Below are 11397 nucleotides of genomic sequence, written 5' to 3' on the forward strand. Positions count from 1 at the left end.
AAAAAAAAAAAAAAAAAAAAAAAAAATACACGTAGAAAGTTCCTGGTGCAGAGACAGGACTGGGTATTGGCTGTATGACCTTTTCAGTCCTGGAATCACCATCGTTTCCTGCCTGGTGAGTCTCTCCTCCAGGGCACCCCTGTGCCTCCAACCCCACGTGCCTGCTCCGGAAGCACTTTTGTCTTCCGAGGCTCTGAGCTCTACACTCTTCCTGGGGTCAGCTCTTAAGTCCATCGCCCCTAATGTGGCCCTGTCAAGGACACCACAGTGCCTCCCATCTAGGAACTGCCTTCTCTCCTTTCGCTGAACTCAGACTGCTTCTGGGCCTCTGGATTTGACATTCCAGCAAAATTGCTTCTAACTTGCTGGCTCTCGCTCAGCGAAGGGAGGTATTAACCGTAACCTGCGAGACACGCGAAAAGCCCAAGTGACTCGACCCCTCAAACCCGGACTTCAAAGGCAGCCAAAGTCTGTGGGCGACACGTGCTCTTGGATGATGATGGGGGTGTGGCGGGGGGGCCTGGGCTGGTGTTAATCCCTGTCCCTACAGGCCTGCACTGGGTCAGAGGGAGTTGTTGAGTTTCCTGCAGCCCCTGAATGTGGAATCATCTCTCCCAGACAAAGCCATGGTGGCACTACCTGGGGCTGCTCTGATCACTGCTTGAGTCACATCTCAGTCACAGCAGGGCCTGTTGGTGGCAGGAGCCCTTGAGACAAAAGGCTGTCTGCTAGGGCTGTGGGAGCAGGTTGGTTAAGACTCTGGAATCTGTCCTCCCACACCCCAGAGGGCACCATCACCCCTGACTCCGTACTGACAACAGCGTCTGAAGGCATTTCTTCTGTGGGGCCATCACTTTATTAAGGGGTCATCTAGAAGGTGGGCCCCCTGACAAACCGCGGGCGGGACCGTGATCAGGCTCTAGCTGCTTTACCACCCCGGGCCAGCCTGCTCATGAAGCAGCCACCGGGTTTAGCTCACTGGAAGGAATCACACTGGAAACATGTGTAGCCCGCAGTGCAGAGGGCGGCTCCAGAAGGGAGAGGTTCTGGAAGATGCCCCAACCTGCCGGGGGCTGCTCCCAGAGTTGCAGTGAGGGGCGGGCACCCAGGGCTGTTCCAGGACTCAGGATGGGGACGGAGATGGTGTGAAGAATGGAGGAGGACAGGGCTAGATGGGCTGACCGGGGGAACAGTGTTACGAAAAGGAGGCGGGTACCCTGGGCTCCCGTGACAAAGTGCAGCAGGGCTAGCCCCTGCAGCCCCCATATCCTCCACCACCTGGAACACCACATTCTGGTCACTGCCTCGGAGCCCCAATGTGTTGGGGCCACAGAGCACTCCTGCCCAGGCGTGGGGTGTGGGCTTTGGCCTGTGTCCGCCCGGCAGCGCGCGTGCCTCCCTTGGCCTGGCCTCCCTCGGCCTGGTCCTGGCGCTGGCCGTGCTAGCTGGCCATGCTTCTCCGCGGGATGCAACCTTCCATCTCCAGCGCCTCGGGCCAGCCTTCGTACTTGTTGCTGTGCTTACTGTTCTTCACGTGCTGCGGGGAGGGGAGCAGAAAGTCATGACCTTGGCCTTCAGGGACAGGGGACAGGAGTGGACCAGGGCCCAGGCTTTTAGTCACCTGTGCTGTGCTGGCCAACAGTGCACTCTCAGGGCACTCGGCCCCTCCACCCATCCCAGGGAAACATGGCACCAGCTGCACTGGCCCACCCCTCATAGCTGGACTGGGGATGGTCCCCTGCTAGGGCGGCAGCAGTCGGGGAGACGCATGGCATATAGGCAGAAGGGCGACGGGCTGCCCTGTGCTGGTGGGGGTGATGCCAAGCACCCCTCATACCTGCTCAAAGGGGCTCTTGTTCTGCACACCCTTGGCCCCCACAAACACCCAGCTATCCCGGAAGGCCAGCTCCTTGGCGTTCCTGCTGCCCAGCTCGCTGAAGAGCTTTCTGGTCTCTTCATTCATCCTGCAGCGTGGGAGGAAGAGGTGTCAGCTGTCGCTGCAGAAGGTAAGGCTGAGGCTGGCCTCCCCAAGTACTTACTTGGTAGCTGGGTCGTCGTAGGATGCCACAAACACCAGGGTGCCTTCGTGCAGTGGCCGAATAAACTTCAACAGGTCGTTGACATCTGGCAGGGGGCAGATGCCACGGAACAGGGGTCATCAGGTACCACTGAGCACCCTCCCACCAGCCCCTGTTCTCCAAACAAGGAAACCGAAGTAGGGATTGGCCTGGGACGTGCCCCGCCAAGGGACAGACTGGTCTAGGAAGCTGAGGCATCCCCATGACCTTCCACAGCCTCTAGACCAAGCTGGTGATGCCCCTGTCATTTCTGAACCCAAGGAGGTGACTGAGAAGCCCCAAGTACAGACAGAGAGAGAGAGCAGTGTCTCAGGGGAAGCTGCCCAGGTCATTTTGCTGCAGTCAAAACGCAAGATGCTGTGCTATAACTCACCTCCGGCCCACATGTCAAAGGCCCGGGCCTCGATGAGCTCGCCGCTGACCCCTGTGTCAGGAGGGAGGGCCCTGCTGGGTGAGCCAGGCCAGCCTCAGGGCACAGCAGGCGGGTAGCAACGGGGGGCAGCCCTTCTGGAAGCTTTCAAACAGTCCCCCAATATTCATTCATTTGTTCAGGCAGCTGCATCCCACCCCAAGCTATGGTGCCTGTCTGGCATTTGAGGCCCTCCGGGGCTCCATGAAGCACCCCGACCTCCCAGAACCCTCCCCAGTGCTTTATTTTTTGCCATCGTGCCTTTTTGTTCATTGGGTCACTCCTCTGTGGAGCCTTCGGCTTTGCACAGACTCCTTCCTGGGCCTCCCTGGGAGATCCTGAAGGGGAGGGGAAGGGAGGGCAAACACCCAGAGGCCTCCTGGGGAGGGAGCAGGGAAGGAGGGCGGCAGGCCACACTCAGCCAGGGGCCTCACCGTTCACCAGGGCGATGTTCAGCCCACGGCCCACGTTGTCCTTGACGCTGCTCATCAGCCTAGTTAGGGGCGGGGGACGGGGAGATCCCACATGGGCACATCTGCTCCACTCTCCCTTGCAGACCCGGCCCTGGATCCCCCACTCCCTCCCTGATCCCCATTCACCCCAGGGAGCTCACATCTTGTCCTCAAGGCAGATCTTGGGCCCAATGACGTTGGCGGCCCCGCTGACCACACGGAAGGCCAGGTGCTCCTCAGGACATGGCTGGGGCAGGCCGCACTTGTACTTCCTGGCCCGTGGCGCTGGGCAGGGATAGCAGGTGTTACCCATGGGCCTGGCCCTGAGGTCACCTGAGATCTGAAGGGGAGGTCAGGACCAGCACACATGGCAGAACAAGCGACCGCAGAGCGGGGAACAAGTAGGGGGATGTGGCTCAGGCCAAGGCTGGAGACACTTCCATAATCTATGTCCTACTGGTGAGGCCACAGGGACCCAAGACAGAAGGATTTTCTGTTACTGGTGGGAGAAAAGAAAGGATGCTGAGGGCTGCCCTGGGCCACTGCACAGCCAGGAACAAAGCAGGGGTGAAGTAAGTCAGGCTGGGGACCTAGCTGCATGGATGAGGCCAACCAGAGCAAAGGCAGTATGGCAGGGGGTAGTGTGGCAGGGGTGCAGCCTGTCTCCTGATTTTGATGGGGTTGGTTGGGAGGACTGGAGCAAGATGGCTTCCCTTATGGGTTGAATTCTGTCCCCTCAAGATATGTTGAAGTTCTAATCTCCGGTACTTTAGAATGTGATGTTTGCAAATAGGGCCTTTGCAGAGAAATGAATTCAGATGGGGTCATATTGGAGTAGGTGGGGCCTTAATGCAACATGACTGATGTCCTCATAAGAACAGAAGCGACAAAGACACACAGAGGGAAGACAGCCATGGGACACTGGAGGAAGAGACAGGAGTGATACAGCCAGAGGCCAAGGTATGCCTGGGGCCACTGGAACATGGGGAGGTCAGAAGGACCCTCCTGTAGAACCTTCAGAGTGAGTGCCACCCTGGTGACACCTTGATTTCAGACTTCTGGTTTTCAGAATGGGGAGAGAATCCATTTCCGTTGTTTAAGCCACCCAGTTGAAATGGCAGTTCCAGGAAATGGATACAGGTTTTGGCACCAGGAAGTGTCATGCTTAGGTAACAAATACCTAAAAATGTGGAAATGGCTTTGGAACTGGGTAGTCAGTAGAGGCTTGTCTTAGTCCATCTGCTGTGGCCATAACAGAATACCACAGACTGGGTAATTTATAAAGACAACAGATTCATTTGGCTCATGATTCTGGAGGCTGGGAAGTCCAAAAGCATGGCGCTGGCATCTAGTGAGGGTCATCCCGTGGCAGAAAGGTGGAAGGCAGAAGCAAGCGTATGAGACACAGAAAAAAAGGGGGCTGAACTTCAAGGTAATTAACTTACCGATAATAATGGCATTCATCCATTCATGAGGGCAGAGCCCTCATGACCTAACTACCTCAAAAAGGTCCTGCTCTCAAGACCAACACATTGACACATTTCAACATGAGTTTTGGAGACAACATTTAAACCACATCAAGGCTGTAGAAGTTTGAGGTACATGTTAGAAAAGGTCTGGATTGCTTTTAAGAGACTGTTGGTAGGAGTATGGATGTTAAAGGTAATTCTGATGAGAGGATGGGAGAGCAATAGACACAGCCTCTGTGGTCTTAGAGAATGCAAACATCATCATGAACAGAATGTTGCTAGAAACATGAATGTTAAAGGTGCTTTTGGGTTGGGTGTGGTGATTCACGCATGTGATCCCAGCACCTTGGGAGGCCAAGGCAGGAGCATCACTTGAGGCCAGGTGATCAAGACCAGCCTGGGCAACATAGTGAGACCCCATCTCTACAAAAAATACAAAATAAGCTAGCTGTGGTGGTACATGCCTGTAATCCCAGCTACTCAGGAGGCTGAGGCAGGAGAATCCCTTGAGCTATGATTGCACCACTGCCCTCCAGTCTGGGTGAAAGAGCAAGACCCTGTCTCAATACATTCAAAAAATAAATAATAAAAAATAAAACATTAGCTGTGTGTGGTAGCACATGCCTGTAGTCGCAGCTACTTGGGAGACTGAGGTGAGAGGGTCGCTTGAGCCCAGGAGTTTGAGGTTACAGTGCACTGGGATGGTATCACTGCACTCCAGCCTGGGCAACAGAGCGAGACCTCTGTCTCTACAAAAGAAGAAAAAGAAAAAAAAGGTGCTTTTGGTTAAGCCTCAGAGGAAAATGAGGGACATGTTTTTCAGTTATTGGGCACTGGAGGAAAGCTGATCCTTGTTATAAAGGAACTTGGCCCAGGCGTGATGGCTCACACCTATAATCCCAGCACTTTGGGAGGCTGAGGTGGGAGGATTACTTGAGGTCAGGAGTTTGAGACCAGCCTGACCAACATGGTGAAACCCCATCTCTACTAAATACGAAAAGCAGTTGGGTGTGGTGGCAGTGCTGTAATCCCAGCTAATCAGGAGGCTGAGGTGGGAGAACAGCTTGAACCCGGGAGGCAGAGGTTGCAGTGAGCCAAGATTCCTCTATTGCACTCCAGCCTGGGTGACAGAGCAAGACTCCGTCTCAAAGAAAAAAAAAAAAAGACCTTGGTTGAATGTGTTCTAGTGTTTTGTGGAAAGGAGAATGTGTAAGTGCTGAGTGCTGAACTTGGATATTCAGCTGAGGAGATTTCCAAGCAAAGTGTTGAGAGCATAGCCTGATTTCTTGCTGCTTATAGTAAAATGTAAGAGGAGAGACATGAGGAAGAAACTGTTGAGCACAAAGGAGCCAGAAAGCGAAGATGTGGAAAATTCTCGGCCTAATCATGTTACAAAAACTGCAAAAGTGTCCCCTGGAGAGAAGAGCAAGGCTGTTCAAGCATTTGTCCCAGAGCTGAGGTATGTGACTTGTGGGTCCACTCAACCCTTTCAGCAGAAATCTGCAATGAAGATGGGGTTATCTAGGAAGCATCTGTAGGAAAACCCTCTGACTTTATAGCTTGGACCCCTATAACTTGCACAAGAGACCAACAAGGCTCTTGAGAATCGTACACCAGCAGAAACACTGCTGACCTGGAGTGAAGGGGGCGGAGATGAGATGAAGGGACGGAAGGGTGGCCCCGAGGGTGGGGCTGTCTCCTGTTTCAGAGCATGGGGTCATTCCAGCAGGCCCAGAAAAAAGAATCTCAGGTCACAGAGGATTCCTGATTCCCCTCAGGCCTTGAAACCAAATGAATTTTGCCCTGCTGGGCTTTGGACTTGCTTGGGACTGGTGACCTCTTTCTTCCTTCCAAGTTGCCCTTTTGCAAGTGGGAGTACCTATCCTAGGCCGGCTCACTATCACGTTCAGGCAGGAAGTCACCTGGTTTCTAGGTTTCCAGTGGTGAGCAGCCCCCGTGGACCGCGATAGCTGGTTTTGGGAGGAATAAATGGAAAACAGAAGCCCTACAGGACTGGGAGCAGGCAGGGGCGTCACAAGGGAAAGGAGAAGGGGGGTGACAGGGGCCTTACCTGCAGTCACCGAGCTCTCTGGACCTGTGGATACAGAGTGGTTTCCGTTAGTGTGGAGCCTCCCAGGGCCTGCGGCAGGGCAGCCTGGCCCTCCTTACACCGTGAAGTGTAGACACAGGGAGTCAGGCTCGGGGGCTGGGGGCTAAGCCAAGCTGACCTTGGCATGCTTCCCGCTCAAGTGTAGTCATGTTCAGATGAAAACTCCCTACTCCAGGAACAGGGGAAACGGAATTAGAAAAGTACTTAGATGACCTGGCCGGGCATAGTGGCTCATGCCTGTAGCACTTTTGGAGGCCGAGGCGGGCAGATTGCTTGAGCCCAGGAGTTTGAGACCAGCCTGGGCAACATGGTGAAACCCCATCTCTACTAAAAACACAATAATAATAATAATAATAATTAGCTGGGTTTGGTGGTGCGCACCTGTAGTCTCAGCTACTCGGGAAGCTAAGGCACTACAATCGCTTGAACCCAGGAGGTAGAGGTTGCAGTGAACCGAGATCGCACCACTGCACTCCAGCCTGGGAGACAAAGTGAGACACTGTCTCAATCAAACAAACAAAAAAGTACTTAGGTGACCTATTACCAGTCAACAAGGTGTAGAGTCCCCTCTCCATCTCAGAGCCTACAGGGAGCAACCCGGGCATCACTCCCCATGTTCAGTGGAAGCTCCCTGCCCCTTACTCTGGCCCTACTGACTCCAGTTGGGCACAGAATTCTAGTGATCGGGTACTGGCTTTCCTAGATGAAGCAACTGGGTGTTGGGGGAGGCTGTGCCTTATGTCAGGAGACAGACTGGGGACAGCCAAAGGTAGCCTGCCAGGGAGGAGACAGAAAACCCAAGTCAACCCCCAACCCCAAGCCTCAACCACACGCCCAGGTGGCCACCTTGGTGGCCTCCAGAGAAGGATACGGCGGGGTCCCACACTCACTGGTGAAGAGTTGCTGGATGCGAGGAAAGCCACTGCCAGGCCCACCCAGGAGGATGCTGACCACGATCCATGTGAGACCCACACTGACGACTAGGGCCACAATGCGGAGAGGGCCTGCAGGCAGGACAGACGCGGGGTGGGGTCACCTCAGATACCAGTGAACCCCAGAATGACCCCATAGCCTTGCATGACTGGATCTCCCCTGCCACTTGGGAAGAAGTGGCTGGAGGACAAAGAGGTGGAGAGCTGTTGCCTTCCACCAGGCCTGAGAGGGAGACTTGAGCTCCCTGGCAGGTGGAAAGAGGAAACTGAGTTCAAATCCCAAGGCTGCTGGGTTTGGTTCTCCCTGGCGGGTCTGAGAGGGGACTCTCTGCTCGAGAAGGGCTCCATCCCTCTTTCCAAGAACCCCCTGAACTTCCTGCCTCTGAAACCACCAATACATTTGGGTACCCACCTGCCCCTCCTTTCCTCCTGTTCTGAGGGAGAAGGGTCCCTACTCCCTTTTAAGACCAGTCCCAGCCAGGCGCAGTGGCTCACGCCTGTAATCCCAGCACTTTGGGAGGCCAAGGCAGGTAGATCACGAGGTCAGGTGTTCGAGACCAGCCTGAAAAACATGGTGAAACCCCGCCTCTCCTGAAAATACAAAAATTAGCCGGGCATGGTGGCGCACGCCTGTAATTGCAGCTACTCAGGAGGCTGAGGCAGGAGAATAGCTTGAACCTGGGTGGCAGAGGTTAAAGTGAGCCAAGATCATGCCACTGCACTCCAGCCTGATGATAGAGCAAGACTGTCTCAAAAAAAAAACAAAAAACAAAAAACAAAAAACAGTTCCGTCATCTGCTGGGACCTGGATTGCAAGCTCCCCAGCCTTCTCTGATTTCTTGCAATAGTGATCACTCTCTCTAGCTCGCTCTTTCTCCTGTATTTTCAACATCTCCAATGTTAAGAAAGCAAAGAAAACACTCTTCTTCAAAACCACATCCCCATCCTCTTTCCCCTAACCTTTCTTTTCCCTGTCAACCCCCTCAAAAGTCATCTATACTCATTCCATCATCTCACCTCCTACTCCCTCCCACCCTACTCCAGTCTGGCCTGGCTTCCACCACCCCACCAAATCAGCTTGTTGCCAAGGCCGCTGATGACCTTTGTGGTGTCACCACCCCGGTCACCTGTCAGCCCCCAACTTCCTTGACCTCTCAGTGGGCTGCCCATGTCCTCCTGACAGAAGCACTCATTTCTCTGCTGGCTTTCAGGACAGCACACTCCTCATTCTTCTTAGTTAGATTGTCTCCTCTACCCTCCCCTTAAAAGCTGGACTTTCCCAGGCTTCCATCTCAGGCTGCCTTCTGGTCCCTACCTGTAGTGTCTTTTTTTTATTTATTTTTTATTTTTTTGAGATGGAGTCTTGCTCTTGTCCCCCAGGCTGGAGTGCAATGGCACAATCTCGGCTCACTGCAACCTTCGCCTCCTGGGTTCAAGTGATTCTCCTGCCTCAGCCTCCCGAGCAGCTGGGATTACAGGCACCCGCCAACACGCCCGGCTAATTTTTGTATTTTTAGTAGAGATGGGGTTTCACCATGTTGGCCAGACTGGTCTTGAACTCTTAACCTCAGGTGATCCACCCGCCTCGGCCTCCCAAAGTGTTGAGATAACAGGCGTAAGCCACTGCGCCCAGCTGTATTTTTATTTTTATTTTTTTGAGACGGAGTCTCGCTCTGTCACCCAGGCTGGAGTGTGCAGTGGCACAATCTCGGCTCACTGCAACCTCAGCCTCCCAGGTAGCTGGGATTACAAGCACCCACCACCATGCCCTGCTAATTTTTTTGTATTTTTTTTAGTAGAGATGGGGATTCACCACGTTGGCCAGGCTGGTCTCAAACTCCTGACTTCAAGTGATCTGCCCGCCTCGGCCTCCCAAACTGCTGGGATTACAGGTGTGAGTCACCGTGCCCAGCCTGTAGTGTCTTTTTAGATGATGTCATTTACTCCCAGCTCTTTAATTAACCAGCATGTGTCAATGACTTCCTATTTTCTAGTTCCAGCTGTGGCCTCTCTTGAAACCACTCCCTGCCAGCTGGTTCCTCACTGGCCAGCTCCACTTGGATATGTCCACAAAGTTACCAACTTAGCAAGTCTGAAGTTCAATTCCTGAGTTCTTTCCACTCTCCACCCCGCCCCAACCTATCCCTCCCCAAGGATCTTCATCTTAGTTGTCCAGGTGACAGTAGGGCTGTCATCGGGTTCATGTTGAAGCCCACAGCCACTTTTGTCACTTCCCCTCTAAGATCACGCCTCTCCACCTGCACTCCCCACCTCCTCTCTCTCACCACTCATTTTCCAAAAAGCAGCTGGTCTGCTACCTGCGTTGGGAGATACTGACTATACTAATCTTCCTGTCATAGCTCGGGGAGCTGATGTCCTCAGAGGTGAAAAGATTTGGTTAAGGTCAAGGAATGAGTGTTTGTACAGAGTCCTCCGAAATTTCCAAAACCAAACCCAGTGGTCCACCCGCGCCTCTCCAGACACAGATGTCGGGACGCTGGGCCTCCATCCAGGTGCCCTTTTCAACTCCCTCCCGTTCGCTGCGGAAGCCACCCACCTGCCAACCTCATGTCCACTCTCCTCCTGCTGGGTTGGGACCGCCGGCAAGTGCACTGTTTGGGGGGAAAGCGGAAGAACGGGTTTGGGTGGGGGTCAGGGGCAAGCCTGTGCAGGACCCCTGCTGGGGGCGGGCGCGATCGGTGCTACGACCTGTTTGTCCAGCCGCCCGGCCAGGCAGGGCTCCTCGGAAACGCGCGGGGAAACCCTGCCTGGCCAGGAGGGGCCTCAGGAACCCGTTGGCTCACGATCTTGCCCACAGGAGCCTCCGGGGCTGGGACGCAGATGTGGTTCTCCTGGGCTCGGGCAGTTCCTCCAGGCCTGGGGACTGGCGACGCGGGCCGGGCCGGAGACTTGTCTGGCCGTGGGAATACGTGGTCTCGGTCAGGAAGGCTCCCTGTCAGGCCCCCTGACCCGTTCCGCCCGGCAAGAGGAGGCAAGGTCGCTGCGCAGGGCGGCCAGGCAGGCCCGGCAATGGCGGCCAAGGGCGGGGCCACAGCCCGTCGGCCCCGCCCCTGGCAGCAGCCGCGCCGTCTGGCTCCACGCAGGCCCCGCCTCCAGACCCGCCTCTACCGCTCGCGCCGGCCGCCTGATGGGAGGGGCCTGAACCTGCCCCGTCCCTGGATCCCTCGTCGGCCCCGCCCCCGCAGTACGTTCAGGCTGAACCCACCGCCCGCGGAGTGGGAGGGGCCGCGTCGGTCCCGCCCCGGAAGCCTCCCCGCGGCCCTTTCTCTGGTGGGAGAACCCTGCCTACCTAGGCTTGGAGGGCTGGGGCTGCGCTTGCGCCCTGAGGTCAGATTTCTGAGGCGTGGGAAGACGCAGATGGATCTGGGGCGGAATTAGAACCTGTTCCAAAGTTGATCCATGCACCTTGTAAGGGCAAGAGAGGTACAGAGGCGCAGATAGGGAAGACCGCAGGATCCAGCATGAACCTCTGGCTGCCTTTCCTTAGAGTCTGTTTTCTGTTCAGAAGCACGTTCTTGCTGTCTCTCGTATCACTTTTATAATGGGACGGGGCGCCTCAAACTATTTCAACATCCTTGAAAACTCTTGCCTGCTCCACCTGCCTGATCTCTAACACCCTCCCCCTCAGAGCTGCTCAAGCTGTTGTTTACACCACACCCCACCCTAAAAGCAGAGGAGAATAAAATTTTCGGGGGGCAGTGGAGGGGGGAGTTTAGCGCTATAACCGGAGGCTTTCACAGCAAACCAGAATTTATTTTGAGGCCTCTCAGGTGCAGCTTTCAAGTCACGTGACTTTCGTGGCCTATGATTTGTTTTTCTAAGACCACCAGAGCGGGCACAAAAGAACCAGTGAGCAGGCAAGGGTAGGAGCAAAACTGCAAATTTATTTTGGTCACCTAGCTTCAGGGAAGTAGGTGGGTAGGGAG

General features: G+C 54.9%; 1 protein-coding gene across 4 annotated transcripts; it reads right to left on the reverse strand.

Moving 5' to 3' along the window:
* Positions 1-830: 830 nt before the first annotated feature.
* FAM3A (FAM3 metabolism regulating signaling molecule A) lies at positions 831-10521 on the reverse strand. 4 transcript variants are annotated; one of them, XM_017857414.1, is made up of 10 exons: positions 10160-10520; positions 10008-10062; positions 7409-7522; positions 6480-6503; positions 3101-3224; positions 2922-2980; positions 2452-2502; positions 2040-2124; positions 1838-1964; positions 831-1537 (listed from the first exon to the last, which is right to left on the reverse strand). In XM_017857414.1, exons 2-10 carry the CDS (start codon positions 10018-10020, stop codon positions 1442-1444), a joined length of 693 nt encoding a protein of 230 aa, XP_017712903.1. In that variant the 5' UTR covers positions 10021-10062; positions 10160-10520; the 3' UTR covers positions 831-1441. The 4 variants fall into 4 exon arrangements, with proteins under 4 accessions (XP_017712903.1, XP_017712905.1, XP_017712902.1 ...); XM_017857416.1 differs by lacking the exon at positions 2452-2502 and having other exon boundaries at positions 10160-10521; XM_017857413.1 differs by having other exon boundaries at positions 10008-10519.
* Between the last annotated feature and the right edge of the window lie 876 nt (positions 10522-11397).

Source organism: Rhinopithecus bieti, unplaced genomic scaffold (genome assembly GCF_001698545.2).
Source record: "Rhinopithecus bieti isolate Rb0 unplaced genomic scaffold, ASM169854v2 scaffold_47305, whole genome shotgun sequence".
NCBI lineage: Eukaryota > Metazoa > Chordata > Mammalia > Primates > Cercopithecidae > Rhinopithecus > Rhinopithecus bieti.